We start from the raw sequence: 25,322 nt of genomic DNA, 5'->3' as shown, positions 1-25,322 counted from the left end.
ACCTGTCCCGCAGGTGTGCTGTTCGGATGTACCGATCCTGTGCAGGTGTTGTTACACGTGGTCTGCCACTGTGAGGATGATCAGCTGTCCATCCTGTCTCCCTGTAGCGCTGTCTTAGGCGTCTCACAGTCCAGACATTGCAGATGTGGCCAGGGTTAATAAATTGCAGTCTTCATTCCTCCTTGCAGCATGCCTAAGGCACGTTCACACAGATGAGCAGGGACCCTAGGCATCTTTCTTTTGCCGTTTTTCAGAGTCAGTAGAAAGGCCTCTGTAGTGTCCTAAGTTTTCATAACTGTGACGTTAATTGCCTACCGTCTGTAAGCTGTTATTAACGACTGTTCCACAGGTGCATGTTCCATTAATTGTTTATGGTTCATTGAACAAGCATGGGAAACAGTGTTAAAACCCTTTACAATGAAGATCTGTGAAGTTATCTGGATTTCTACGAATTATCATCTTTGAAAGACAGGGTCCTGAAAAGGGGACGTTTCTTTTTTTGCTGAGTTTATGATAAGGAGTTCTCCTGAGATATGAATCTACAATATATGGAGTAAAAAAAAAAAAAAGTCTACAGAACAGAGCCAACCTTGCCCTCGATGGCCACTGGCCTCTCGAAGATACCATGCATTCCCAGGATGGCAGACTGCGGAGGGTTGATGATGGGCGTGCCAAACATGGATCCAAACACGCCACCGTTGCTGATGGTGAAGGTTCCTCCATCCATGTCCTCCACGGCCAGCTCATTCTTACGAGCCTGCAATCAACATCATCAACTTAGAGAATGCACAAAGACCAAACATAAAGTACAGCGAAATCCATGTTATCCTACCTTCTCCCCCAGCTCGTTGATGGTCTTCTCAATGTCAGCGAAGTTCATTCCCTCCACTCCACGGATGACAGGCACCACCAAGCCCTGGGAGACAGGACACATTAGATATTCTGAGTTTTGGTTCATGTACAGTACCAGTCAAGTTTGGACACACCTACTCATTCAAGGGTTTTTCATAATTTTTTACTATTTTCTACATTGTGGAATTATAGTGACGACATCAATACTATGAAATAACACATTTGAATCATGTAGTAAACAAAAAGTGTTAAATTATTATATATTTTACATTTGAGATTCTTCAATGTAGCCACCTTTAGCCTTGATGACAGCTTTGCACACTCTTGGCATTCTCTCAACCACCTTCATGAGGAATGCTTTTCAACAGTATTGAAGGAGGTCCCACATATGCTGAGCACACGTTGGCTGCTTTTCCTTCACTCTGCGGTCCAACTCATCCCAAACCATCTCATTTGGGTTGAGGTCGGGGGATTGTGGAGGTCAGGTCATCTGATGCAGCATTCCATATTTGGATTTGTTTAACACTTATGGTTACTACATGATTCCAAATGTGTTATTTCATAGTTTTGATGTCTTCACTATAATTCCACATTATAGAAAATAGTACAAATAAAGAAAAACCATTGAATGAGTAGGTGTGTCCAAACTTTTGACTGGTACTGTATATTAGCCCTGTTGTAAGTGTTCAATGTGAGTAGCCAACCATCGGCATTACCTTTGGTGTTGCTACAGCCACACTGATGTCCACGTAGTCCCTGTACAAAATCTCTTTGGTGGTGTCGTCAATGACTAAAAATATAAACGGTATGAAAGTGATTTGAACATTTTAAATACTAATAAACTTTAAATCAAATCTAATTTTATTTGTCACATGCTTTGAATACAACAGGTGAAATGCTTACTTACAAGCCCTTAACCAACAATGAGGTTCAAGAAATAGAGTTAAGAAAATATTTACTAAATAAACTAGTAATTTTTTTAAATAAAAAGTAACACAATAAAACTACAGGGGCTACTGGTACTGAGTCAATGTGCGGGGGTACAGGTTAGTCGAGGTAATTTGTACATGTAGGTAGAGGTAAAGTGACTATGCATAGATAATAAAACAGTGAGTAGGAGCAGTGTAAAAACAGGGGGGGGGGGGCATTTGATTAATTGTTCAGCAGTCTTTTGGCTTGGGGGTCGAAGCTGTTAAGGAGGCTATTGAATCTAGACTTGGCGCTCCGGGATCACTTGCCAGGTGGCCATTTGAGAGTACAGTCTGCTTTGGCTTCTATGATTCACTTCCTTGAAGCATACAGCGTTTTTGTGTCTGTGGGGAGGTGGCCCACAGACAATTTTACGAGTGAAAATGAACCACTTCTTGACTGTGGCTAGTTTAAATAGGCCAGAGAGGCATTGGTGGAGTACACACTAAGCACGGTTGTCTATGTAAATCTCGTTCCTGTTCTTAACCAATTAACCACATACGCCTGATACCAGTGGATACAAAATGTGTGTTGCCTTAGACTGATATGACAAGTAAAGCAACTTCTCAGAAAGAAGAGCCCACCTCCGTTGACGGCAGGCTGTTCCATCAGAGCATATGCTGAAGCCTTGACAAATGCAGACATGAAGCCCAGCTTGATGTTGTGTTTCTTCAGGAAAGCGTCTTTGTAGGCCTTCCTCATCTCACTGATGTTGCTGTGGAGAGAATTAGGCTCTCATATCGATCGCAAACATGCATTACACTCAATCTTTTCAACCAAACTTTAAAAAACGGGGGGAAAAAAATCAGTAAAAGTTCAGCTTCTCCAGGTCATGGTGATCGAGTGCTATTGACACTGGGCTAATGTTTCACCATCGCTCATTTCTCCTCTGTATGATGAAAAAGGCCTCTTGTATCTCTTTTTATTTGTTTGTTTTCCTGTCTCTAACCTGGTTTAAACTCTAAAGTTTCTTCGCTAACGGCATTAGCCTCTCCCAAGGCACTGAGAAAGGAGAGAAGAAGCGATAAAAATCTTCACTTTCCAAAACCCTCTAAATCTTACTGGCCTGTCATAAAAACCCATATCGGTTGGGGCAGCTCGTCCACTCAGAGCGCAGGGCTCTGTGGGCCCCAGTAGAAGCTCTGGTCTCCTGGTCTGACTGCTCCTTCGGCTATAGATGAGCCCAGGCCTGGAAGTCTTCTTCCAGACCATCAATGCCAATTCAAATAGGATGCAGAGAAACCCCTGAATAGCTGAAAGCTGACACCCCACATTTGCAAAGGAAAATAAATCCTCAGTGTAATCTTTAGTACAGGGGTCATTTCCTTGTAAATTAATAAAGCCCCTGTTTTAAGAAATCTTATCTTTGTTTTCACCAATATTAGGACCAAATATTTACATTCCATCATTTAAGAGGAGATCTGGCTTCAAAAAGCATATCCCATTGAGCAGATTCCAATCTCTAATCATTATCTGTATGGCCTCAGCTTGAATAGCATTTCTTTACTTCTGACTTTACTTTATCTAGACACCTTTATTTTAGACAGGACATATAATCCCTAATATAAATGTATACATTTATATAAGTGAATCTGTTGTACTGAAAGTGTAGTGGTAATGTTTCATATGTTCTGGATGAGTAATCAGCTCCTTTAAGACCCATTTCCTATCTAATTATGTTACTAGAGATAGGGCTTGATTATGTAGGACAGCTATTCTGTTATTGCCTACCTCATGTCGACCTCATTAAATGTTGTCAACATAGCGCAGGTGTTCTGGGCTTCCTTCAGTCTCTGGGCGATTCTCAGACGCATACGGTTCATCTTCACCTGAGACAGAAAAAAAAGAAAAAGAAAATATTTAAAGAATTTTCACAGAAATATTTTACCTTAAGAGAAAACAACACAACAGCTATGCATTCTATCAGACACTGTTTTTGTATACCAACACTATGGTCTGAGCCATTGTGAATATTAAGAATAATGTTCCTTTACTGCAGTATTCCTGATTATGATGCCTCACCCTGTGCTCTGTCCTGACTGGTTTACCCCCTCCATCTGTGACAGCAGCTGGGGCAGCAGTGGGTTTGATGGCTGAAACTGTACCGAACAGACAGGTGAACAGGAGTTGTTAGTGCCACGCCACCTCTTCTTAGCCATTACCAAGTGTCACTGTCAACAGGCAAGGGCCAAGTGATTTATGGAAATAGGATAATCAACAGTAAACACTGGACAGGTTAAATACTTCTCACTTGACATTGAGTTCATTGAGTGGCTGACAGACTAACCTGGTGTGGCAAAGATGGCAGCTCCTGGGACGGGTGGCACTGGGGGCATAGTGGTAGGGATGGGGCCCACTGCAGAGGGAGCAGGAGAGGGCGTTGTGGCTGCATCATGGGGGGGTGGAGGAGCGGCTACACCTGCTGCTGCTGGGGCCTCTGCAGCTTGGGCAGCAACAGCTGAGGAGAGATAGGTATAAGAATGCATTAGGCAATAGCAATGTGTTTACTTTGTAGGTATGTATAATTTGTAAGTATAATCTAATAGCTCTGTAAACACAACATCTCCCATGCGTCTTGAATTTAGAAGATTTTTTATGTGGTCCTACCAGACATGGTAAACTCAGTGGTACTGACCTCCTTTCCGGAGTTTGAAGAGAGCCTGTCCTCCCTCGACCTTCTCCCCATCAGGGACCAGCAGCTCCTCAATCACCCCAGCAGCAGGAGACGGCACCTGCACGGATGTCTGTGGAGCGAGACAAAACATCAAGGACCATGCATGATACATCAAACTTTCCGTGGGTCTGTTATTCTAACCATCTACAGTTAACTGTTAGTTTACTATAAAAGGCTGTTGTGAAAATGGCAGTTCAAAGGGTGATTCAGCGACCATTAAATACCTTGTCCGTCTCAATTTCGCAAACCACCTCATCCTCTTTGACAGAATCACCAATCGCTGTAAAGAGAGAGTTGCATTAAGCGTGGCAAACAGAAATATCTACCTGGCTGCAACCAGGTAGATCTGAATGAGCACAAGAATCAGAGACAAACATAAGTTACTGTACCTTTCTCCCACCTCACATCCCCCTCCGTGACAGACTCTGCAAATGCAGGTGTCTTTACTGTGATGACTTCATTCCCTAAAAGACGGAGACAACACAATACTGACTTAATACAACTCTTGTAGTGTTACACAGAATCACATTACTGCTTAGATCACAAGGGTCAAATAAACAGATGGGAGTCCAGGCTAATACATACTGCAAGCTACAGATGTCTTGAAGTATCTGATTTGAAAGATGCTGGACCTGGCTTCACATTTCCTACAAATAAAATACAGTCAATACAGAAAGTATAACTGCATAATACAAGGATAAAACACAGCTAAAGCAATGTTTCAATGAGAAGACAGGTCAATGGTGTAGCTATAATACTTACGTAGGGTTATTGACACTACAGCTAGCTGACAATCCTGCAGGACAGATGACAGCAGTACTCAGTTCTAGCGCAGAATCTCAAAAGTCCCTGAACAAAAATATAAATAGGCAACATGCAACAATTTCAAATATTTTACTGAGCTACAGTTCATATAGGGCTCCCGAGTGGTGCGGCAGTCTAAGGCACTGCATCTCAGTGCTAGAGGTGTCACTAGACACCCTGGTTCGAATCCAGGCTGTATCACAACTGGCCCTGATTGGGAGTCCCATAGGGCGGTGCACAATTTGCCCAGCATCGTCCAGGTTTGGCCGGTGTAGGTCATCATTGTAAATAAGAATTTGTTCTTAACTGGACTTGCCTAGTTAAATAAAGTTTACATTAAAAAACACAAATGAATTTAAATAAAGAAATTAGTCAAATTCATTAGGCTATGGATTTCACATGACTGATGATACAGATATGCATCAGTTGGTCACAGATACCTTTAAAAAAAGTAGGGCGGTGGATCAGAAAACAAGTCTATATCTGGTGTTACCACCATTTGCCTCACGCACTGTGACACATCTTCATTGCATAGAGTTGATCAAGCTGTTGATTGTGGCCTGTGGAATGTTGTCCCACTCCTCTTCAATGGCTGTGCAAAGTTGCTGGATACTGGCGGAAACTGGAACACGCTGTTGTACATATCGACCCAGAGCATCCCAAACATGCTCAATGGGTGACATGTTTGGTGAGTATGCAGGCCATGGAACTGGGAAATTTTCAGCTTCCAGGAATTTTTGTACAGATCCTTGTGACATGGGGCCGTGCAGGTGAGGTGATGACGGCGGATGAATGGCACAACAATGGGCCTCTAAACCTCGTCACGTATCTCTGTACATACAAATTGACATTGATAAAATACAATTGTGTTCGTTGTCCGTAGCTTATGCCTGCCCATACCGTAACCTCACCGCCACCATGGCACAACTTTGAAATCAGCAAACCACTCGCCCACACGACGTCATACGTCTGCCCTGTACGGTTGAAACTGGTATTCATCTGTGAAGAGCACACTTCTCCAGCGGCCATCGAAGGTGAGTATTTTCCTACTGAAGTAGTTTACAACGCCGAACTGCAGTCTGGTCAATACCTTGGTGAAGATTACAAGCATGCAGTTGAGCTTCCCTGTGACGGTTTCTGACAGATCTTTTATTGTGCAAACCCACAGTTTAATCAGCTGTCCGGGTGGCTGGTCTCAGATGATCCAGCAGGTGAAAAAGCCAGATGTGGAGGTCCTGGGCTGGCGTGGCTACATGTGGTCTGCTGTTGTGAGGCTGACTGGACACACTGCCAAATTCTCTAAAACGACGTATAGTAAAGAAATTAACATTACATTATCTAACAACAGCTCTGTTGGACATTCCTGTAGTCAGCATGCCAATTGCACTCTCCCTCAAAATTTGAGACATCTGTGGCATTGTGTTGTGACAAAACTACACATTTTAGAGTGGCACAAGGTGCACCTGTGTAATGATCATGCTGTTTATTCAGCTTCTTGATATGCTACACCTTTAAGGTGGATCTTGGAAAAGGAGAAATGCTAACTGACAGGGATGTAAACAAATTTGTGCACAAAATTCTAAAGAAATAAGCTTTTTGTGCATATGGAACATTTCTGGTATATTTTATTTCAGCTCATGGAACCAACACTTTACATGTTGCATTTATATTTTTGTTCAGTATAAAGAGTTGGGTTCAACTACTGTAATTAACATGCAGTTTCAAAACACTCACCTGGCACAGCCCGCCGTGCAGACACATTGATTCCCTGTCAAAGAGAACAGTAACCTGTTAGCTATCAATATAAAGTCATCATTAAACAACTCAAAATATATATCATATGCATATGTTATATCCCCCCCTTCTAAAACGAGGGAGTGAAAATGCATAAAATCAACAACAGGTGTTTGTTACCAAGGACCATGTGTACAATGTTCACACGAACAGTCTGACAGACAGACTTTGACATACTGTATCTCCCCAGTCAAAGGTCAGTAGTGGGGGAGGGCTACTGCCACGTTGAAAAAAAACTGGGGAACTCGGAACTCTCCGACTACCTAGCGTTCAAGTCAACTGGGAACTAGGAGAAAAACTACCTCCGATAGTTGATTGTTCATCCAAGTCGGAACTCCAAGTCGGAAACTTGGGCATCTTTCGACAACTCAGACCTGCGACCTGAACATCACCGACGTGATGATTTGACCTCGTTTTCTTTTTTTCACAGAGTTCACAGTTGTCTTGAAAGCGCCATTAATGCATGCGTGTTGTACCAATCGGTGACTTCAAACCATGGAAACAATGTAGGCATACAGTATTATACAAACAGACTGCTAGGGGATAACTAGCTACTATGACTAAATATATAACCACGGGAAAATAGATTGATAGAGGGCTGTCATCTGTGTATTTGAGAGTTCGACTGGTTTGTTTAATCCAGTTATGCAAAGATTGGACAGTCAATATGATGTCAAATCTGAATAAAAGAACAGCTTGTTCAAAATATAGCTAGCTAACTAGGCAAAATACAACAGTCTATCATCACAAAAAAATAGCTGTGTGCTAGCCAAACCTCTCAAATGACCTCAACATATCGTAGCTTGGTAACGTTAGATAAATAAACCACTGGTTGGCTAACTAGCCAACTTCGTGAAACCAAATAAAATGTTAGCTATAATCAAATGATATGGGAGATATTGCTTTAGAATTCAAAACCGTGTTGAACCAATGTCTTGCCGGGGAATCGGGTGTCATGCTGTCCTTGGCTTGCAATGTGAAGGCCTACTGCTCAACCGGCGGCGCTTCTACACCTCTCGCTAACCTAGACCTCAACGTTGGCAGCAGCATGATGAAGCTCCGCGTGAAAGTTTTCCATGTATCTAATGCCTACCTGACGAAAGAGCGAACGACCGAAGTTCCGGGTGAGACACCGGGAGTAGGGTAACATGGTGTCTGTAAATGACAGCAACCTGTCGGCGGGAGGGAATCTCCTCCCCTGTAGTACGCCAAAACCTGCTAAAGGCGGAAGCAGTGTGGGAGGAACCAAGAGCCACAACTAAAGAGGGGATTGATCAAAGGGATGTCCCAAAAAAGGATCCACTGTGGAAAAGCTAGTGGCTCAGTGAGTGAAAATAACTTACAATACATTTGCATAATGCATGTTTGATTTTTCCTCATCTATTCCTAAATAGGATTGGATAATTACATAATAAGATTATTCATTTGTATTTTATGTCAGTTTATTAATGTGTAATATAGATTTAAAAAATGGTAGGGCCATTAAATCACTGATAATGTGATATCTAGTCTACACTCAATAAAGTGAGTGCCTATCAGTTCAACACAAATTGTAGCATACAGTTTCTTCTCATTTCATAATCAGTTTTCTTGCAAATTGTCCTCAAACTCACCACTCTGAAATATTGCCACATTATGCCAATACATAGATTTGTTGAAAATGACAAAATAATATCTATTAAACAACTAATATGAGCTCAACTAATTAGTTCTATTGAGGATTTGTTTTGAATGATGGGGAAGGCCGTCATTGTAAATAATAATTTGTTCTTAACTGACTTGCCTAGTTAAATAACGTTGAAATGAAATTTAAAAAAAAATCCTTGGCCTCAGAGTTGAGTCAACTCCGAGGCCACGCCTCTGTTTCTTTTTGATGCATTGACAGTAGCTCCAGCTCTCATCACATTCATTTTCAGTGCATCAACCAGTGTATCAACTCGACCCTACTCCACGCAACAGGTAAGGTGCGCATTCTGTGTGCTCGTTTACTTTGGGACATTCTCAGGATGACAACTAGCCTACATTTCGCAGCTACATCCTTAGTTTCACAACTAAAGGCTATGATTGTTGACCTTATTGTTAGTTGATGTCAGCATTGTCCACATGCAAATTAATTGGTTGCTTATGATTTCATATGCTTATGTTGAATTCTTGACGTTTTTTTTGTGTATATCATTAACTCAGTAAATAAAGGCACGTTTGTTTTGTGTTTTTAGGCAAATCTTAGGCACACTTGAGGCTTATCGATTAAACATTTGACATACAAAAACTCTCAATGAGCACTTATAGACTACTTTTCACAACAGATTACAAGCTGCACTGTAACATTTAGTTATGTCTGTCTTGTTTAAAAATATATGAATAACTCTATAATTGATTAACTATAGTTTTATGGATAGTTCTGTCATTTCCATGCAGATGGATGTAGGCTATAGGCTACATTTGCTATTATGTTAGAATATCATGCCACGTTTGTGATTGATCCAAATAAATGTACTTGATAATCATTAATTGCCTAAAGAAAAAGACTCTCCTATTAGATAACCTTACTAAAAAAGTTGTAAGGATGATTCAACAAACGACAGAAAGCGTTTCCATCCAATAAAGAGAAAATAATCCATCCTCAAATTGTAAATCAAGTATAGAGACTACCAGTTCTTCAGTCACTGCCATACACCAGGTAGCCTACACAATGTGCAATGTGTTGTAAATTATACATTAAAGTCGTGCTGTAAGTGGAATATGAATGACTTCACTGTATTTATTGAGGATTTCTATTTTTCCAACTTTCTGTAGTCATAGTGGTCATAAGATTATTTGTATTTTTATTTTGTTGTGTTTCTCCCTCCAAAAAAAGTTATTGCAAAGAAAATGTCCATACTGGCTATAAGGCTATTTACTCACTTATGTAAAAAAAAAAAAGAAAAAAAAAAAGATTTATCACATGAGGGCTTGGTGAAATATACATTCATTGTGTGTTGTTTTTATAGAATGCAATTCTGTCATTTGTAATGTGTAATTAATAGTGATTGTGGTAAATTTGATCAATGCATGTTTTTACCAGGATACATTTTTACTAGCTATCTTAACATGCTGTTATTACAGAGATTAAAGAAATATGCAATAACATGATCCACACATTGGAATAAATCAATTTACAAAGAAACTACAATTGAATGCAAATGAGAGATAAAAACACAAATTAATTTATTTTCCCCTTAATAATATACAGTATCCGTCAAAAGTTTGGAGACACCTACTCATTCAAGGGTTTCTTTATTTTTACTATTTTCTACATTGTAGAATAATAGTGAAGACAACACAATTATGGAATAACACATATGGAATCATGTAGTAACCAAAAAAGTGTTAAACAAATCAAAATATATGTTATAGTTTAAATTCTTCAAAGTAACCACCCTTTGCCTTGATGACAGCTTTGCACACTCTCGGCATTCTCTCCATCAGCTTCATGAGGAATGCTTTTCTAACATTCTTGAAGGAGTTTCCACATATGCTGAGCACTTGTTGGCTGCGTTTCCTTCACTCTGTGGTCCAGTTCATCCTAAACCATCTCAATTGGGTTGAGGTTGGGTGATTGTGGAGGCCAGGTCATCTGATGCAGCACTCCATCACTCTCCTTTAAGATCTAATAGCCCTTAGACAGCCTGGAGGTGTGTTTTGGGTCATTGTCCTGTTGAAAAACAAACAATAGCCCCACTAAGTGCAAACCAGATGGGATGGCGTTTCGCTGCAGAATGCTGTTGTAGCCATGCTGGTTAAGTGTGCCTTGAATTCTAAATAAATCACAGACAGTGTCACCAGCAAAAAGCATCCCCACACCATCACACCTCCTCCTCCATGCATCACGGTGGGAACCACACATGCAGAGATCATCTGTTCACCTACTCTGCGTCTCACAAAGACACGGTGGTTGGAACCAAAAAAATCACAATCTTTGTCCTAAGGACAAATTTCCACCAGTCTAATGTCCATTGCTCATGTTTTTTGGCAAGCAAGTCTCAACTTCTTATTGGTGTCCTTTAGTAATGGTTTCTTTGCAGCAATTTGACCATGAAGGCCTGATTCCCGCAGTCTCCTCTGAACAGTTGATGTTGAGATGTGTCTGTTACTTGAACTCTGTGAAACATTTATTTGGGCTGCAATCTGAGGTGCAGTTAACTCTAATGAACTTATCCTCTGCAGCAGAGGTAACTCTGGGTCTTCCTTTCCTGTGGCGGTCCTCGTGAGAGCCAGTTTCATCATAGCGCTTGATGGTTTTTGCGACTGCACTTGAAGAAACTTTCAAAGTTCTTGAATTTACTGACATTTTCCGGATTGACTGACCTTCATGTCTTGAAGTAATGATGGACTGTCGTTTCTCTTTGCTTATTTGAGCTGTTCTTGCCATAATATGGACTTGGTCTTTTACCAAATAATGCTATCTTCTGTATACCACCCCTACCTTGTTACAACACAGAAGGAAAGAAATTCCACAAATTAACTTTTAACAAGGCTCTCCTGTTAATTGAAATGCATTCCAGGTGACTACCTCATGAAGCTGGTTGAGAGAATGCCAAGAGTGTGCAATGCTGTCATCAAGGCAATGGGTGGCTACAAATAGATTTGTTTAATACTTTTTTGGTTACTTCATGATTCCATATGTGTTATTTCATAGTGTTGATGTCTTCACGATTATTCGACAATGTAGAAAATAGTACAAATTATGAAAAACCCTCGAATGAGTAGGTGTGTCAACTTTTGACTGGTACTGTAGATTGATCATTTGTGTGTTTTTTCAGAATCCTTTCTTGCCTTTCATATTCGGATTAAATAATACCTTTCATGAGTAAAACTGTTATTCTTTTTATCATTCATATTGACTATGTCCAACCCAAGATGAAAGGGAGACACAACTGTGCACTCCCCTGTGCCATGAGTTCTTAGAGATTTCTCTTATACATCTGAGGATCTCCAAATAATGATCTAATAACGAGTGGCCTTTGACATTCCATGCTATGAATATGTAGTAACAAGTTTGTTAACCGAGGTAGTGAGTACAAGATCACAGATGAAATGTCAAGTTCTAAATATGAAATGGCAGGATCACATGTGAGGCTATTGCGTTATATTTTCAATTCTTTTGAGTAGCAGTTTATTTCTGTGCATCACCACTTTAAGATGTCATAAGCATAATGGAAGAAGCAGATTATTGTTTCCCACCATGATTCTATACATTCAATCAACTCTGTCGAATATAATTGAAGTGGCATGTAATAGAGAAATGAGTGAGCACTGTCTACTAACATTTAGTAACTGAAGTGTTCTGGTGCAAGCCCTCTGCTCTAACTTGTACTCGTGCGTTCTACTTTCCCCAAAACATAATAATTTGAACCCCAAATATTGTTAAGTGTTGCATACTGTTCACAGATATACCCCGTGCTATAGATGCTGTACTGAATAAGAGATTTATGGTGTATTCAGGTTTTATCCTTTGCTTTTCAGATACCTGCTTTTCCAGAGCAGTCTGTGGTCCATTCATCTCATTCTGACTCACTCTAAGGTGTCCCGACACAGCAATAAAAAGGTTCACAGTGGGCATGAACCTAAGCCTTCCTGACCAGAACATGCACAACCCCAGTGACGGCGGTGTGGAGGATGACAAGGCTGAGCTCATGATCCCCTGCTTCCGCAGAAACATGTACGATGAGCCTCTAACCTCATACTCCAATGGATCCATCATTTCCCACCTCCTGCGCAAAACCGTCCAAAACAAGAGGGCTCTGGACGAAAGCCACTTCTACCTACCGACCTCTGCTGTGTCCAGCTCCACCATGGCTGACTCCAGTCAGGAGGACCAGAGCAGTGTCTCCTCCAAGGACAGCACGGCGGAATTTGCATCCCCAGGCAGTCACCTCTCAAACGGAGCCAGCCCTGAGGGGGATAGGCCGCTGAGTGATCACCTCCAGGCCAAGCGTGCCCGTGTGGAGAACATAATCCGAGGCATGGCGGGGTCTCCCAACAGCAGGCTCCATGGGGACAGTGAGAGGGCCGTGTCAGACACCAGGGAGGCTAGAGAGGCCTACAGGGAGAACAAACGTAAACAGAGGCTCCCCCAGCATCAGGAGCACAGTCTTAATGCTGCTGCTCTGGCTAACAGAGGAAGCAGTAGCAGCAGTGGCAGCAGCAGTAAGGATGAAGAGTGCAACAAGCTCAAGGAGCAGCTCCAGAGCATGCAGAGGCTCCTGAGACAGCTCCAGGAGAAGTTCTTGCAGGTTTATAACCAGGAAGACACTGAGCGTGAGGACAGAGATGGCACAGGCACAGCCAGCACCGCAAAACATGATGACACCACACCAAGCAAAGAGTCTTGGTTCCGTAAAAACATGGATGAAGAGTTAGAGAGGAAGCACGACGGAGCTAAAGGGGACTGTAAGGACAGAGTGAAGAAAGACGGAAGTTATCTGACACATCAAAAGGAAGGCAAGAACCTACAGGAGACTCTGAAGCATGAGCTCTCCAAAGCGGTGAGTGAGAGTGTAGATATGGTGTTCAAGAAACTCTCCTCCACGGGGCTCAACCAGTCATCCTATCAGCGCATGTGTCACACCCCGGAGAACATCGACTTGGGAGTTGAGAGGAAGTGCCAGGTAGCCTGTAACCAAGAGCAATCACACACTGAGGAGCCAGTCAAACCCCAGGCTCTAGAGTACTACGAGAGCACTGAGCCTTGCAGCCCTGAGGACCAGACTGAGGCTCTGTCTCTTGTGGTCCGTAAGCCGCTCCTAAGCCAGCTTAGCTCAGTTACCCCGACGGTGAAGAGGCCTTACCCCTTACACCATTCTCCATTCCAGTTTAACTACAGCACACCTCTCCATGACAGTCAAATCCTGGAACACCTCCTCAAATACGGGCCCCACACTAATTTCGGAGGTCTCCCATGCGTGACCCCATCCATGGACAGAACCTCCCCAGACTCTGTGGAGCTGCCCTGGGATGCCATCGCCATGAGGTCCAAAGTGACATCCAGCCACCTGACCCACCACCCTCGCACATCAGGCCTAGGACCAGTGACCGTGGACAGTCTGTGTCTCCCTCACGTCAAGATGGAGTGTGGGGACATGCAGAGCATGGCAGAGAGAAACTCCTACATGTCTCTGAATATATCCTTTTACTGGCCTAAAAAATCTCATAGTGTGGTAGTGTTCCAGCTAATATTTGTCAGCATATAGATTTAGTAATGTAGAATTGCATTTACAAGTATATAGTCTATGGATGTATGCATTAAATGTTTCATAGAATATTAAAATATAGAATATAGAATATTTAAAAAAACATAATGACATAGAGCATTATGTACACTGTATTAATAATCCTAGATCCTAGAGGTGTTTACTAATATTGAGTTATCTGATATTATGTATCTACATTCATTATAAAATCCACTATACAAACTCCCTCTGTTTTGCCTTCCCAGTTGAACAATGATTCGTTGAGGTTCAATGCAGCATGCGCAGTTCCATTAATACAGACTTCAAGGATCATTTTTTCTTTGATCTCACTAACCCAAAATAAAATTATAGCATCTTCTTTAATCTGAGCAGAGTAATGACTTTAAGTCTAGAAAAAGACAAATAAAAAGGAATACAAGGCTTTGATAAGAATTGTCAGGAACAAAAGCCAATTTTCAAAGGCAGAGAAAGCTTCTGTTTCTGTCCAGGAAACAGTGTTTTTTCAGACTTGAAAAGGTGCAGAATATATTTCTCTATCATCAGTGTGATAGGAGTGCATCTGAAAGGTCAGAGCTGAGTGCCTGTGGAAAGCAGAAGTGCCTCCCTACCAGAACACTTGTCTTCTTGAGTATATATTGGATACATACACAGCCATCAAAAGATGTGTTTATACACACAAAAAAAACATTCCAACAATAAATATCATCCAGTGAGAGTATATTCAATGACACCACTCTGCATTTTATCATGATTATGATCACTTTAATCATAAATTAATATAATCACATTGTCAAACGAAACATGAATAATTATTTCCCATAATCATTATGATAGAAACAGGCTAATAGTCCCCTGCTGCTGTTGTTAAGCATTTTTTGATCACTGGATACGTTAACGGCACATCACAGGTAAACTGTTGTAAGCCAACTCCTGTGCCATATTTCTTTTTCACCTCTACTGAACAACTCTAAGTGATGTGAAGATTGTGCCCGTGGTCAGAAGTGGTCATTGTCCTTAGTTGTAAGGATTTGGAGAAGAATTGTATTAGGCTCTCTGAGGATATGCTTTATCTTTACTGTACAAAGAGCTGTGGTTCTCTTTGAACAATTTCTCATCAATCTTTCATTCCAACTTCCTTATTTCAAAGGTTGTATTCCCTAATAAATGTATAGTGTGCTGTGACCTGCTGATAAGGAAGTATTACCTAAGGTGTGGCCGTGGGCTACAGAAAGAAAGACCTCTGAAGATCTAGTTGAATAGAAACTTTGCTTGAGGTATGATTTTATTTGAAACATGATGAAGCAGATTAATTCTAAAAAAATCATACTTCAATCATCGTTTCTAGCTGGAAGAGGTCTTCAAATGACCAAGTAACTAGTTACTATTCAAAGCATTTTCCAAACAATCACCATCACCACCGCTAGGCATTAGGTGTAAGAGCCGCAGTGACTAATTGAAATCCCAAATCTAGTTTATAATGTTGTAGGGTCATTATTGACTTCCTGGTTACCACAGAGCTGTTATTTAGTGTCATTCATTTTAATTGGAGACAGAGGCAATTCAGTATTCTAATCTATTAACACTTTGTACAGTGTATGTGAACTGTATTTAATTGTGATCGACTGACAGAACGTGTGGCCTTAACACATTGACACATTCAGGAAGGCCTAACCCCCAACCATCTGAAGAAAGCTAAGCTGATGTTCTTCTACACCCGTTATCCCAGCTCCAATGTGCTGAAAACCTTCTTTCCAGATGTCAAGGTAAGCTAACACAATATTAATTAACATTAGGTTATTTAATGTTAATGGGTTTGTTCTATGTTCACCATATTTGCCTGCAGAATACTTGTTGATGTATTTTTGGGACAGAATGGTCGGAGGAAGGAAACAAAAGAACACATGGCTTAGAACAACAAAGCTGTTAAGCCAGTAGCATGTCCTGGGGCATAGACCAGGGAGATAGAGGGACATTCTTTCTTTAAAAAGCCACTCTAGTCAGCAAATGGACTGACAAAAGACTGTAATAAAGCCACTGTCGTTCTGCGTCAATACAGGGCAGGTTTTAGACATGCATGCAGGCAGGCTGTGAGGCGAGCACTGGGCCTAACCACAGCATCCTGTATTTCTGTGTGCCCTGTGTGTTTCCTCTCCTGTCCCCTCTCCTTCCACCGTGGCCGGGACATGTCCTGCTAGGGCCAGTCTGTGTCTGGGGCCCAGGCCTGGCCTCCACACTACTCTATCTGACCCTAGGGTCAGAAGGGAGGCCTGCAGCCAGCAGCCTACTGCGTCTCCTCCTTGCCCACGACCCTGTGGTGGGAAGTGGCACTGAACAAAAGACAGTTCTAATCCTGGTGTCCGATTCCATCCTATCAGGCAGAGTCACTGAGAGGGAAGCTTCCTTCTGTCCTTGCGCTGCACTGTGGCTTTCTCACCGTCCGATAGCAGCAGAGAAAATAAACGTCTTTGATGCCTGCCCAGCCCTTGGGCATTTTTTTCTTTCTTTCTGGATGAAGAGATAGAATAACCAGGCTAATGTCAAGACTGAGTTTAGAAACACACGGCTTTGACAGATGTTTTTTTATTCAGTAAGTTGGTGGGAAAAGATCAGAGCAATTAACGTTGAATAAAATGACAGACCAACACAATCCATATTGCTTACATACAGTACCAGTCAAAACTGTGGACACACCTACTCATTCAAGGGTTTTACTTTATTTGTACTATTCTCTACGTTGTAAAGTGAAGACAGTGAAGACATCAAAACAATGAAATAACACATGAAATCACATAGTAACCCAAAAATATATTTTAGATTTTAGATTCTCAAAGTAGCCACCCTTTGCCTTGATGACAGCTTTGCACAATCTTGGCATTCTCTCAACCAGCTTCATGAGGAATGCTTTTCCAACAGTCTTGAAGGAGTTCCCACATATGCTGAGCACTTGTTGGCTGCGTTTCCTTCACTCTGCGGTCCAACTCATCCCAAACCATCTCCGTTGGGTTGAGGTTGGGTGATTGTCGACTATGTACATACTGAATATAGATCTTTATTCACTTGTGGAAGGTTTTACCCAAAACAACACATTTATATTCCAGCTCAGATTTGTAAATTGATATGAAAAAGAGAAGATACACGGTTTTGACACAGAGTAGGTTCTCGATCATCTTGCATCAACTTGATTATTTGGTCGATAAAGACACGTAATCTGAGTAAACGATGTCAGTCAATTTTTCTCAACTTGTTGTCCCCTTGTGTCTCTAGTTCAATCGCTGCATCACCTCTCAGCTCATCAAGTGGTTCAGTAACTTCCGGGAGTTTTACTACATCCAGATGGAGAAGTTTGCCCGCCAGGCCATAGTGGACGGGGTCACGGATGTGAAAGACATGTCCATCAGCAGAGACTCTGAGCTGTTCAGAGCCCTCAACATGCACTACAACAAAGCCAATGATTTCCAGGTAAGTCAAAATGTGTTTATCTTACCATATGTATGGTCAGTTCCTCCCCTGGTATCCAATGTAACTATATACTGTATGTAAGCTCGTCAATGTTTTTCCATGATTTTAGATTATTACATATTAGATTAACATCCTCCCTTTCCAAAGTAAATTGCAGCACGTATTCAAAGAAAGTATGGTCAATGCTGACTGAATTATCTTTATGTATGGGAACAGTGTGTTCATTCTGCTTTCATCAGCACTCCTCAGTTGATGCAGCCAATGCTGTGCTTTTTGCCCTGAAACAAAAATTAGTCATAAAGTGAGGAAAACAATGAAGTTGTTTAGGCATGAATGTGATAAATTACACATTGATGTAGTATTAGGGTAATACACCTTCATTAGCATATCAGAGAATTCTCCTCCTAGTAACCTGTTCCTGATCTGGTCTGGTCAGGAATCTCCTACCTCTGTGGTTCTGGTCTGGTCAGCTATCTCCTAGTTGTGGTCACGTATGACTGTGTCCTTGCCCTGACCCATGTGTCACTGCACCTGTGGCTGCACAGCCTTTGCAGCCATTATCTAAACTCTAGAGCAATGCTTTATCAAACTGTGGGAAGAGGAAGCTGCAGAATCCCACTAAAACAACTCTGGATTAGAGGACCAGTACGCCTGAGCGAGGCTCAGATTGCTACTGATGCGGAATGCTGAGAAAGATGCTGTGAATTCCGAGGGAGAAAGCTGATTGGTGGGAAAGAACCAAGACCGTTTTCTTTACCTTGGGACTAAGACATTCCTTTCCCAGGGATGCTTTGTGTCGGGAGATGAGAAAAAAAAAAGTTATGCCAACAACTGGACTGTTAGCGGGTCTATGGGAAATAATGGCACCGAATAGATTCTTGTCCCAGCATCCAAGCCTGATCTGTGTTGATCTGTGTTGAGAACAGGGTGAAATTCCTGGGAAGGCTTGGTGCTTTCTCTCTTTCCGAACAGCTAAGTTCAAGGCTACAAAGTCAAAGGAGAATCCCACTACAGACACATAATGATTCTGACATTGTATTTGTTTTATGAGCATAGAGAACAAAGTGTGAAGGAGCTGTCTGTTTTGAAGTGAGTAAGGGTGTTAAAAATGTCCTTGTAGGCAGGGCCGGATTAAGAAATCATAGGCCCCGGGGCTTTGTTTTTTTTTTATAGGCACCCCAAACTTTGCTTTCCAAACTGCACGTTTTACCCACGATTATATTTTGAAATCTGCAAGGCAAACCGAAAGCCGCAACCAACCATAGAACAATAATCCATAGATGGCAGTTCCCATTCAAGTCAGGACTGGTATCCATTGCTACTGTACCCTTGAGTTTAACAGTCAAATTGCCAGGGTAAGAAGTTACTAAACCCTTCTATGGATTATATGTCTATGGCCACAATGCAACAAGCTGTATATTTAGCGCATGCTGCCCAAACTGCAGTCTTCCAACTGTAGACATACTGGTAACTGCCAAAATAAAGGAAACACAAGTCAATGAGGCATATAAAGTATACAGTGCATTCTGAAATTATTCAGACCCCTTGATTTTTTTTCCACATTTTGTTACATTACAGCCTTATTCTAAAATGTATTCAATTGTTTATTTCCCTCATCAATCTACACACTATACCCCATAATGACAAAGCAAAAACTGTTATTAAAAAAATTTAATATCACATTTACATAAGTATACAGGCCCTTTACTCAGTACTTTGTTGAAGCACCTTTGGCAGCGATGACAGCCTCGAGTCTTCTTGAGTATGATGCTACCAGCTTGACACAACTGTATTTGGGGAGTTTCTCCCATTCTTCTCTGCCGATCCTCTCAAGCCCTGTCATGTTGGATGGGGAGTGTCGCTACACAGCTATTTTCAGGTCTCTCCAGAGATGTTCGATCTGGTTCAAGACCGAGTTCTGGTTGGGAGACTCAAGGACATTCAGGAACTTGTCCCGAAGCCACCTGCATTGTCTTGGATGGGTGCTTAGGGCCGTTGTCCTGTTGGAAGGTGAACCTTCGCCCCAACCCGCTCTGGAGCAGGTTCTCATCAGGGGTCTCTCTGTACTTTGCTCAGTTCATTGTTCCCACAATCCTGACTTGTCTCCCAGTCCCTGCAGCTGAAAAACATCCCCACAGCATGATGCTGCCACCACCATGCTTCACTGTAGGGATGGTGCCAAGTTTCCTCCAGACGTGACGCTTGGCATTCAGGCCAAAGAGTTCAATCTTGGTTTCATCAGACCAGAGATTCTAAGATTCTAAGGTCTAAGAGTCCTTTAGGTGCCTTTTGGCAAACTCCAAGCGGGCTGTCATGTGCCATTTACTGAGTAGTGGTTTCCGTCTGGCCACTCTACCATAAAGGCCTGACTGGTGGAGTGCTGCGGGGATGGTTGTCGTTCTGGAAGGTTCTCCCATCTCCACAGAGGATCTTTGGATCTCTGTCAGAGTGACCATCAGGTTCTTGGTCACCTCCCTGACCAAGGCCTTTCTCCCCCGATTGCTCAGTTTGGCCAGGCGGACAGCTCTAGGAAGAGTCTTGGTGGTTCCAAGCTTCTTCCATTTAAGAATGATGGAGGCCACTGTGTTCTTGGGGACTTTCAATGTATCAGAAATGACGCAATCCTGTCTGGGAGCTCTATGGACAATTCCTTCAATCTCATGGCTTGATTTTTGCTCAGACATGCACTGTCAACTGTGGGACCTAATATAGACAGGTGTGTGCCTTTCCAAATCATGTCCAGTGAATTTAATTTACCACAGGTGGACTCCAATCAAGTTGTAGAAACATTTCAAGGATGATCAATGGAAAAAGGATGCATCTGAGCTCAATGTTTGATTCTCATAGCAACGGGTCTGAAAACGTATGTAAATAAGGTATTATGGGGTATTGTGTGTATTTTTTAAATTTATTTAATCCACTTTAGAATAAGGCTGTAACTTTCCAAAATGTGGAAAAGGGTAGGGGTCTGAATACTTTCCTGGCATGGTTTAGGTCCACTTGTGGAGTCTATGCCAAGGTGCACTGAAGCTGTTCTGGCAGCTCGTGGTGGCCCAACCTACAATTGAAGTCGGAAGTTTACATACACTTAGGTTGGAGTCATTAAAACTCGTTTTTCAACCACTCCACAAATTTCTTGTTAACAAACTATAATTTTGGCAAGTCAGTTAGGACATCTACTTTGTGCATGACACAAGTAATTTTTCCAACAATTGTTTACAGACACATTATTTCACTTATAGTTCACTGTATCACAATTCCAGTGGGTCAGAAGTAGAGGTCGACCAATTATGAGTTTTCAACGCCGATACCGATACCGATTATTGGAGGACCAAAAAAGCCGATACCAATTAATCGCCCAATTTTTAAAAAACAACATATTTGTAATAATGACAATTAAAACAATATTGAATGAACACTTATTTTAACTTAATATAATACATCAATAAAATCAATTTAGCCTCAAGTAAATAATGAAACATGTTCAATTTGGTTTAAATAATGCAAAAACAAAGTGTTGGAGAAGAAAGTAAAAGTGCAATATGTGCTATGTAAGAAAGCTAACGTTTAAGTTCCTTGCTCAGAACATGAGAACATATGAAAGCTGGTGGTTCCTTTTAACATGAGTCTTCAATATTCCCAGGTAAGAAGTTTTAGGTTGTAGTTATTATAAGAATTTTAGGACTAGTTCCCTCTATACCATTTGTATTTCATTAACCTTTGACTATTGGATGTTCTTATAGGCACTTTAGTATTGCCAGTGTAACAGTATAGCTTCCGTCCCTCTCCTCGCTCCTCCCTGGGCTCGAACCAGCAACACAACGACAACAGCCACCATCGAAGCAGCGTTACCCATGCAGAGCAAGGGGAACAACTACTAGAAGGCTCAGAGCGAGTGACGTTTGAAATGCTATTAGTGCACGCTAACTAGCCAGCCATTTCACTTCGGTTACACCAGCCTCATCTCGGGAGTTGATAGGCTTGAAGTCATAAACAGCACAATGCTTGACGCACAACGAAGAGCTGCTGGCAAAACGCACGAAAGTGCTGTTTGAATGAATGTTTACACGCCTGCTTCTGCCTTCCACCGCTCAGTCAGATAGTTAGATATTTGTATGCTTGTATGCTCAGTCAGATTATATGCAACGCAGGACACGCTAGATAATATCTAGTAATATCATCAACCATGTGTAGTTAACTAGTGATTATGATTGATTGTTTTTTATAAGATAAGTTTAATGCTAGCTAGCAACTTACCTTGGCTTACTGCATTCGCGTAACAGGCAGTCTCCTTGTGGAGTACAATGAGAGAGAGGCAGGTCGTTATTGCGTTGGACTAGTTAACTGTAAGGTTGCAAGATTGGATCACCCGAGCTGACAAGGTGAAAATCTGTCGTCCACCGTTCCTAGGCCGTCATTGAAAATAAGAATGTGTTCTTAACTGACTTGCCTAGTTAAATAAAGGTATAAAAAAAATACAAATTCAAACGAAAAATCGGCAAATCGGCGCCCAAAAACACCGATTTCCGATTGTTATGAAACCTTGAAATCGGCCCTAATTAATCGGCCATTCCAATTATTCGGTCGACCTCTAGTCAGAAGTTTACATACACTAAGTTGGCTGTGCCTTTAAACTGCTTGGAAAATTCCAGAAAATTATGTTATGGCTTTAGAAGCTTCTGATAGGCTAATTGACATAATTTGAGTCAATTGGAGGTGTACCTGTTGATGTATTTCAAGGCCTACCTTCAAACGCACTGCCTCTTTGCTTGACATCATGTGGAAATCAAAATAAATCAGCCAAGACCTCAGATTTTTTTTTTAGACCTCCACAAGTCTGATTCATCCTTGGGAGCAATTTCCAAATGCCTGAAAGTACCACGTTCATCTGTACAAACAATAGTACGCAAGTATTACCACCATGGGACCACGCAGCTGTCATATTGCTCAGGAAGGAGACGCGTTCTGTCTCCTGGAGATGAATGTACTTTGGTGCGAATGTGCAAAACAATCCCAGAACAACAGCAAGGACCTTGTGAAGATGCTGGAGGAAACAGGTACAAAAGTATCTATATCCACAGTAAAACGAGTCCTATATCAACATAACCTGAAAGGCCGCTCAGCAAGGAAGAAGCCACTGCTCCGAAACCGCCATAAAAATGCCAGACTACGGTTTGCAACTGCACATGGGGACAAAGATCGTACTTTTTGGAGAAATGTCCTCTGGTCTGATGAAACAAAAATATAACTATTTTGCCATAATGACCATCGTTATATTTGGAGGAAAAAGGGGGAGGCTTTCAAGCCGAAGAACAGCATCCCAACCGTGAAGCATGGGGGTGGCAGCATCATGTTGTGGGTGTGCTTTGCTGCAGGAGGAACTGGTGCACTTCACAAAATAGATGGCTTCATGAGGAAAGATAATTATGTGGATATATTGAAGCAACATCTCAAGACATCAGACAGGAAGTTAAAGCTTGGTCGTAAATGGGTCTTCCAAATGGACAATGACCCCAAGCATACTTCCAAAGTTGTGGCAAAATGGCTTAAGGACAACAAAGTCAAGGTATTGCGAGCAAGTTGGCCTACACACCTGACTCAGTTACACCAGCTCTGTCAGGAGGAATGGGCCAAAATTCACCCAACTTATTGTGTAAAGCTTGTAAAAGGCTACCCAAAAGATTTGACCCAAGTTAAACATTTTAAAGGCAATGCTACCAAATACGAATTGAGTGTATGTAAACTTCTGACCCACTGGGAATGTGATGAAAGAAATAATAGCTGAAATAAATAATTCTCTCTAATATTATTCTGACATTTCACATTCTTAAAATAAAGTGGTGATCCTAACTGACCTAAAACAGGGAATTTTTATTAGGATTAAATGCCAGGAATTGTGAAATACTGAGTTTAAATGTGTATGGCTAAGCTGTATGTGAACTTCCGACTTCAACTGTACACATTCAAGGGTTTTTCTTTATTTTTAAAACTATTTTCTACATTGCATTGTAACTAAGAAATAACACAAATGGAATCATGTAATAACCAAAAAAGTGTTAAACAAATCAAAATATATGTTACATTTTAGGTTCTTCAAGCTGGTTGAGAGAATGCCAAGAGTGTTCAAAGGTACCATCAAGGCAAAGGGTGGCTACTTTGAAGAATCTGAAATATAAAATATATTTTGATTTGTTTAATACTTTTTTGGTTACTACATGATTCCATATGTGTTATTTCATAGTTTTGATGTCTTTACTATTATTCTACAATTGAGAAAATAGTAAAAATAAAGACAAATCCTGGAATGAGTAGGTGTGTCCAAACTTTTGACTGGTACTGTATATATAAACAGTATTATTGTTATTATTATTATTATTATTGATTAGCCTGGGCCCAGGGGCTTCACTCCCGGTTAGCCCTTGTTTTAATCTGGCCCTGCTTGTAGGTCCAGGTTCCACAGTGTTGATTCAGAGCACTGTACAAAAGAGTTATGTAAACAATGAGACAACACACTTCCCATCCACTCTGGTGGTTTGTCACTCACATCAAAGAAGCTGTTGGTTTAGATTTTGCTTGGTTTCAGTGCAGGTAATTCATTGAGACTTGGCTTTAAGCACAACATCGTGTTTGATCCCTCTACCAACAGGTTCCTGAGAGATTCCTTGAGGTTGCTGAAATTACTCTTCAGGAGTTTTTCAACGCCATTTCAACTGCCAAAGATTCTGACCCCTCTTGGAAGAAGGCAATCTACAAGGTCATCTGTAAACTGGACAGTGATGTACCAGATGAGTTCAAGTCATCCACCTGCCTATAGACAGAGCAAACAATAGCCATGCTCGAGGAAGGAAGGACATTTTGCAGTCATACAATGACAATAAGTGCTAATTTTAACACATCTTGCCAATAAATTGGATTTTAGTGAGAGAATCAAGGAACAAATGGATTATGTTGTAAATGACATATTATACACTGCAGTATAGGAGCCTACTTACTGCACTTACAGCTTTTTACAGTCTCAGTGAGCTTTATAGCACTGCTCCAGCTCTCCTAGGAGTTTAAAAAAAACTTAGCTGACAGCAGATCGTAGTGTTTCTGTGTATCTCCATAAGGATTCAATTAAGACAAGATGTAGTTGCATGTTTGTAGATGTAGTGATATTTAAGGGCAGTGGTTTAGTACTGTAGTGTACTTGCTAGGTCTGATAGACTTACACATGTGAACAAAATGGTACTTTCTATACATATTTGACTTATGGTTCCTAATGGACATGCAGTTTTGGATGATTTTGTAGCAAGTGTTATATGTAAATGTGAATACGCTAAATGTATTAACCTAATAGCATGTAAATATTGCAAGTGACCACAAAGAACCAATTGTTTGAGAAAAAATTGTATGTACAAAAAAGTACAAAGTTATGTTTAGATGTTTTGTGCCTATTTCTATAGTCTACTGCCTATTGTCAACTCAATTCCAGAGACACCATTTTCTGAGTGGTTATTTGATAGTTCTGCTGATAGAATAAAGATGCACTTACTTCA

At 41.2% G+C, this 25,322-nt stretch overlaps 2 protein-coding genes across 3 annotated transcripts in view; one reads left to right on the top strand and one right to left on the bottom strand.

Annotated features, from left to right (window-relative positions):
* The window catches only part of LOC109904051 (dihydrolipoyllysine-residue succinyltransferase component of 2-oxoglutarate dehydrogenase complex, mitochondrial-like), a 9,932-nt gene extending 1,609 nt beyond the window's left edge, over positions 1-8,323 (bottom strand). The window contains exons 1-14 of one of the 2 annotated variants that reach the window (XM_020501131.2): positions 8,187-8,323; positions 7,034-7,067; positions 5,258-5,291; positions 5,081-5,142; positions 4,885-4,959; positions 4,720-4,775; positions 4,457-4,565; positions 4,109-4,279; positions 3,844-3,920; positions 3,553-3,650; positions 2,406-2,536; positions 1,569-1,642; positions 833-916; positions 590-757 (exon numbers count right to left, since the gene is read on the bottom strand). In XM_020501131.2, coding sequence (XP_020356720.1) covers positions 590-757; positions 833-916; positions 1,569-1,642; positions 2,406-2,536; positions 3,553-3,650; positions 3,844-3,920; positions 4,109-4,279; positions 4,457-4,565; positions 4,720-4,775; positions 4,885-4,959; positions 5,081-5,142; positions 5,258-5,291; positions 7,034-7,067; positions 8,187-8,243 — 1,230 coding nt within the window. In that variant the 5' untranslated portion in view covers positions 8,244-8,323. Of the gene's footprint in view, positions 1-589; positions 758-832; positions 917-1,568; positions 1,643-2,405; positions 2,537-3,552; positions 3,651-3,843; positions 3,921-4,108; positions 4,280-4,456; positions 4,566-4,719; positions 4,776-4,884; positions 4,960-5,080; positions 5,143-5,257; positions 5,292-7,033; positions 7,068-7,395; positions 7,536-8,186 lie in introns of those variants that run through there. The other variant, XM_020501132.2, reaches the window with a different exon arrangement.
* LOC109904050 (prospero homeobox protein 1-like) lies at positions 8,311-25,322 on the top strand. The gene is made up of 5 exons (XM_020501128.2): positions 8,311-9,052; positions 12,599-14,256; positions 15,981-16,088; positions 17,590-17,784; positions 24,431-25,322. The coding sequence occupies exons 2-5, from the start codon at positions 12,694-12,696 to the stop codon at positions 24,596-24,598; spliced, it is 2,034 nt and encodes a 677-aa protein (XP_020356717.1). The 5' UTR covers positions 8,311-9,052; positions 12,599-12,693; the 3' UTR covers positions 24,599-25,322.

This window comes from Oncorhynchus kisutch, linkage group LG14 (genome assembly GCF_002021735.2).
Source record: "Oncorhynchus kisutch isolate 150728-3 linkage group LG14, Okis_V2, whole genome shotgun sequence".
NCBI lineage: Eukaryota > Metazoa > Chordata > Actinopteri > Salmoniformes > Salmonidae > Oncorhynchus > Oncorhynchus kisutch.
The sequence above is the reverse complement of the archived record's forward strand: the minus strand, read 5'-3'. Positions and strand labels throughout refer to the sequence as shown.

Coding starts and splice junctions, on each gene's coding strand:
- LOC109904050 (XM_020501128.2), top strand. CDS start 12,694: ATGAACCTAAGCCTTCCTGACCAGAACATGCACAACCCCAGTGACGGC. Junction 16,089..17,589: donor CCTTCTTTCCAGATGTCAAG/GTAAGCTAACAC, acceptor TTGTGTCTCTAG/TTCAATCGCTGCATCACCTC. Junction 17,785..24,430: donor ACAAAGCCAATGATTTCCAG/GTAAGTCAAAAT, acceptor CTCTACCAACAG/GTTCCTGAGAGATTCCTTGA.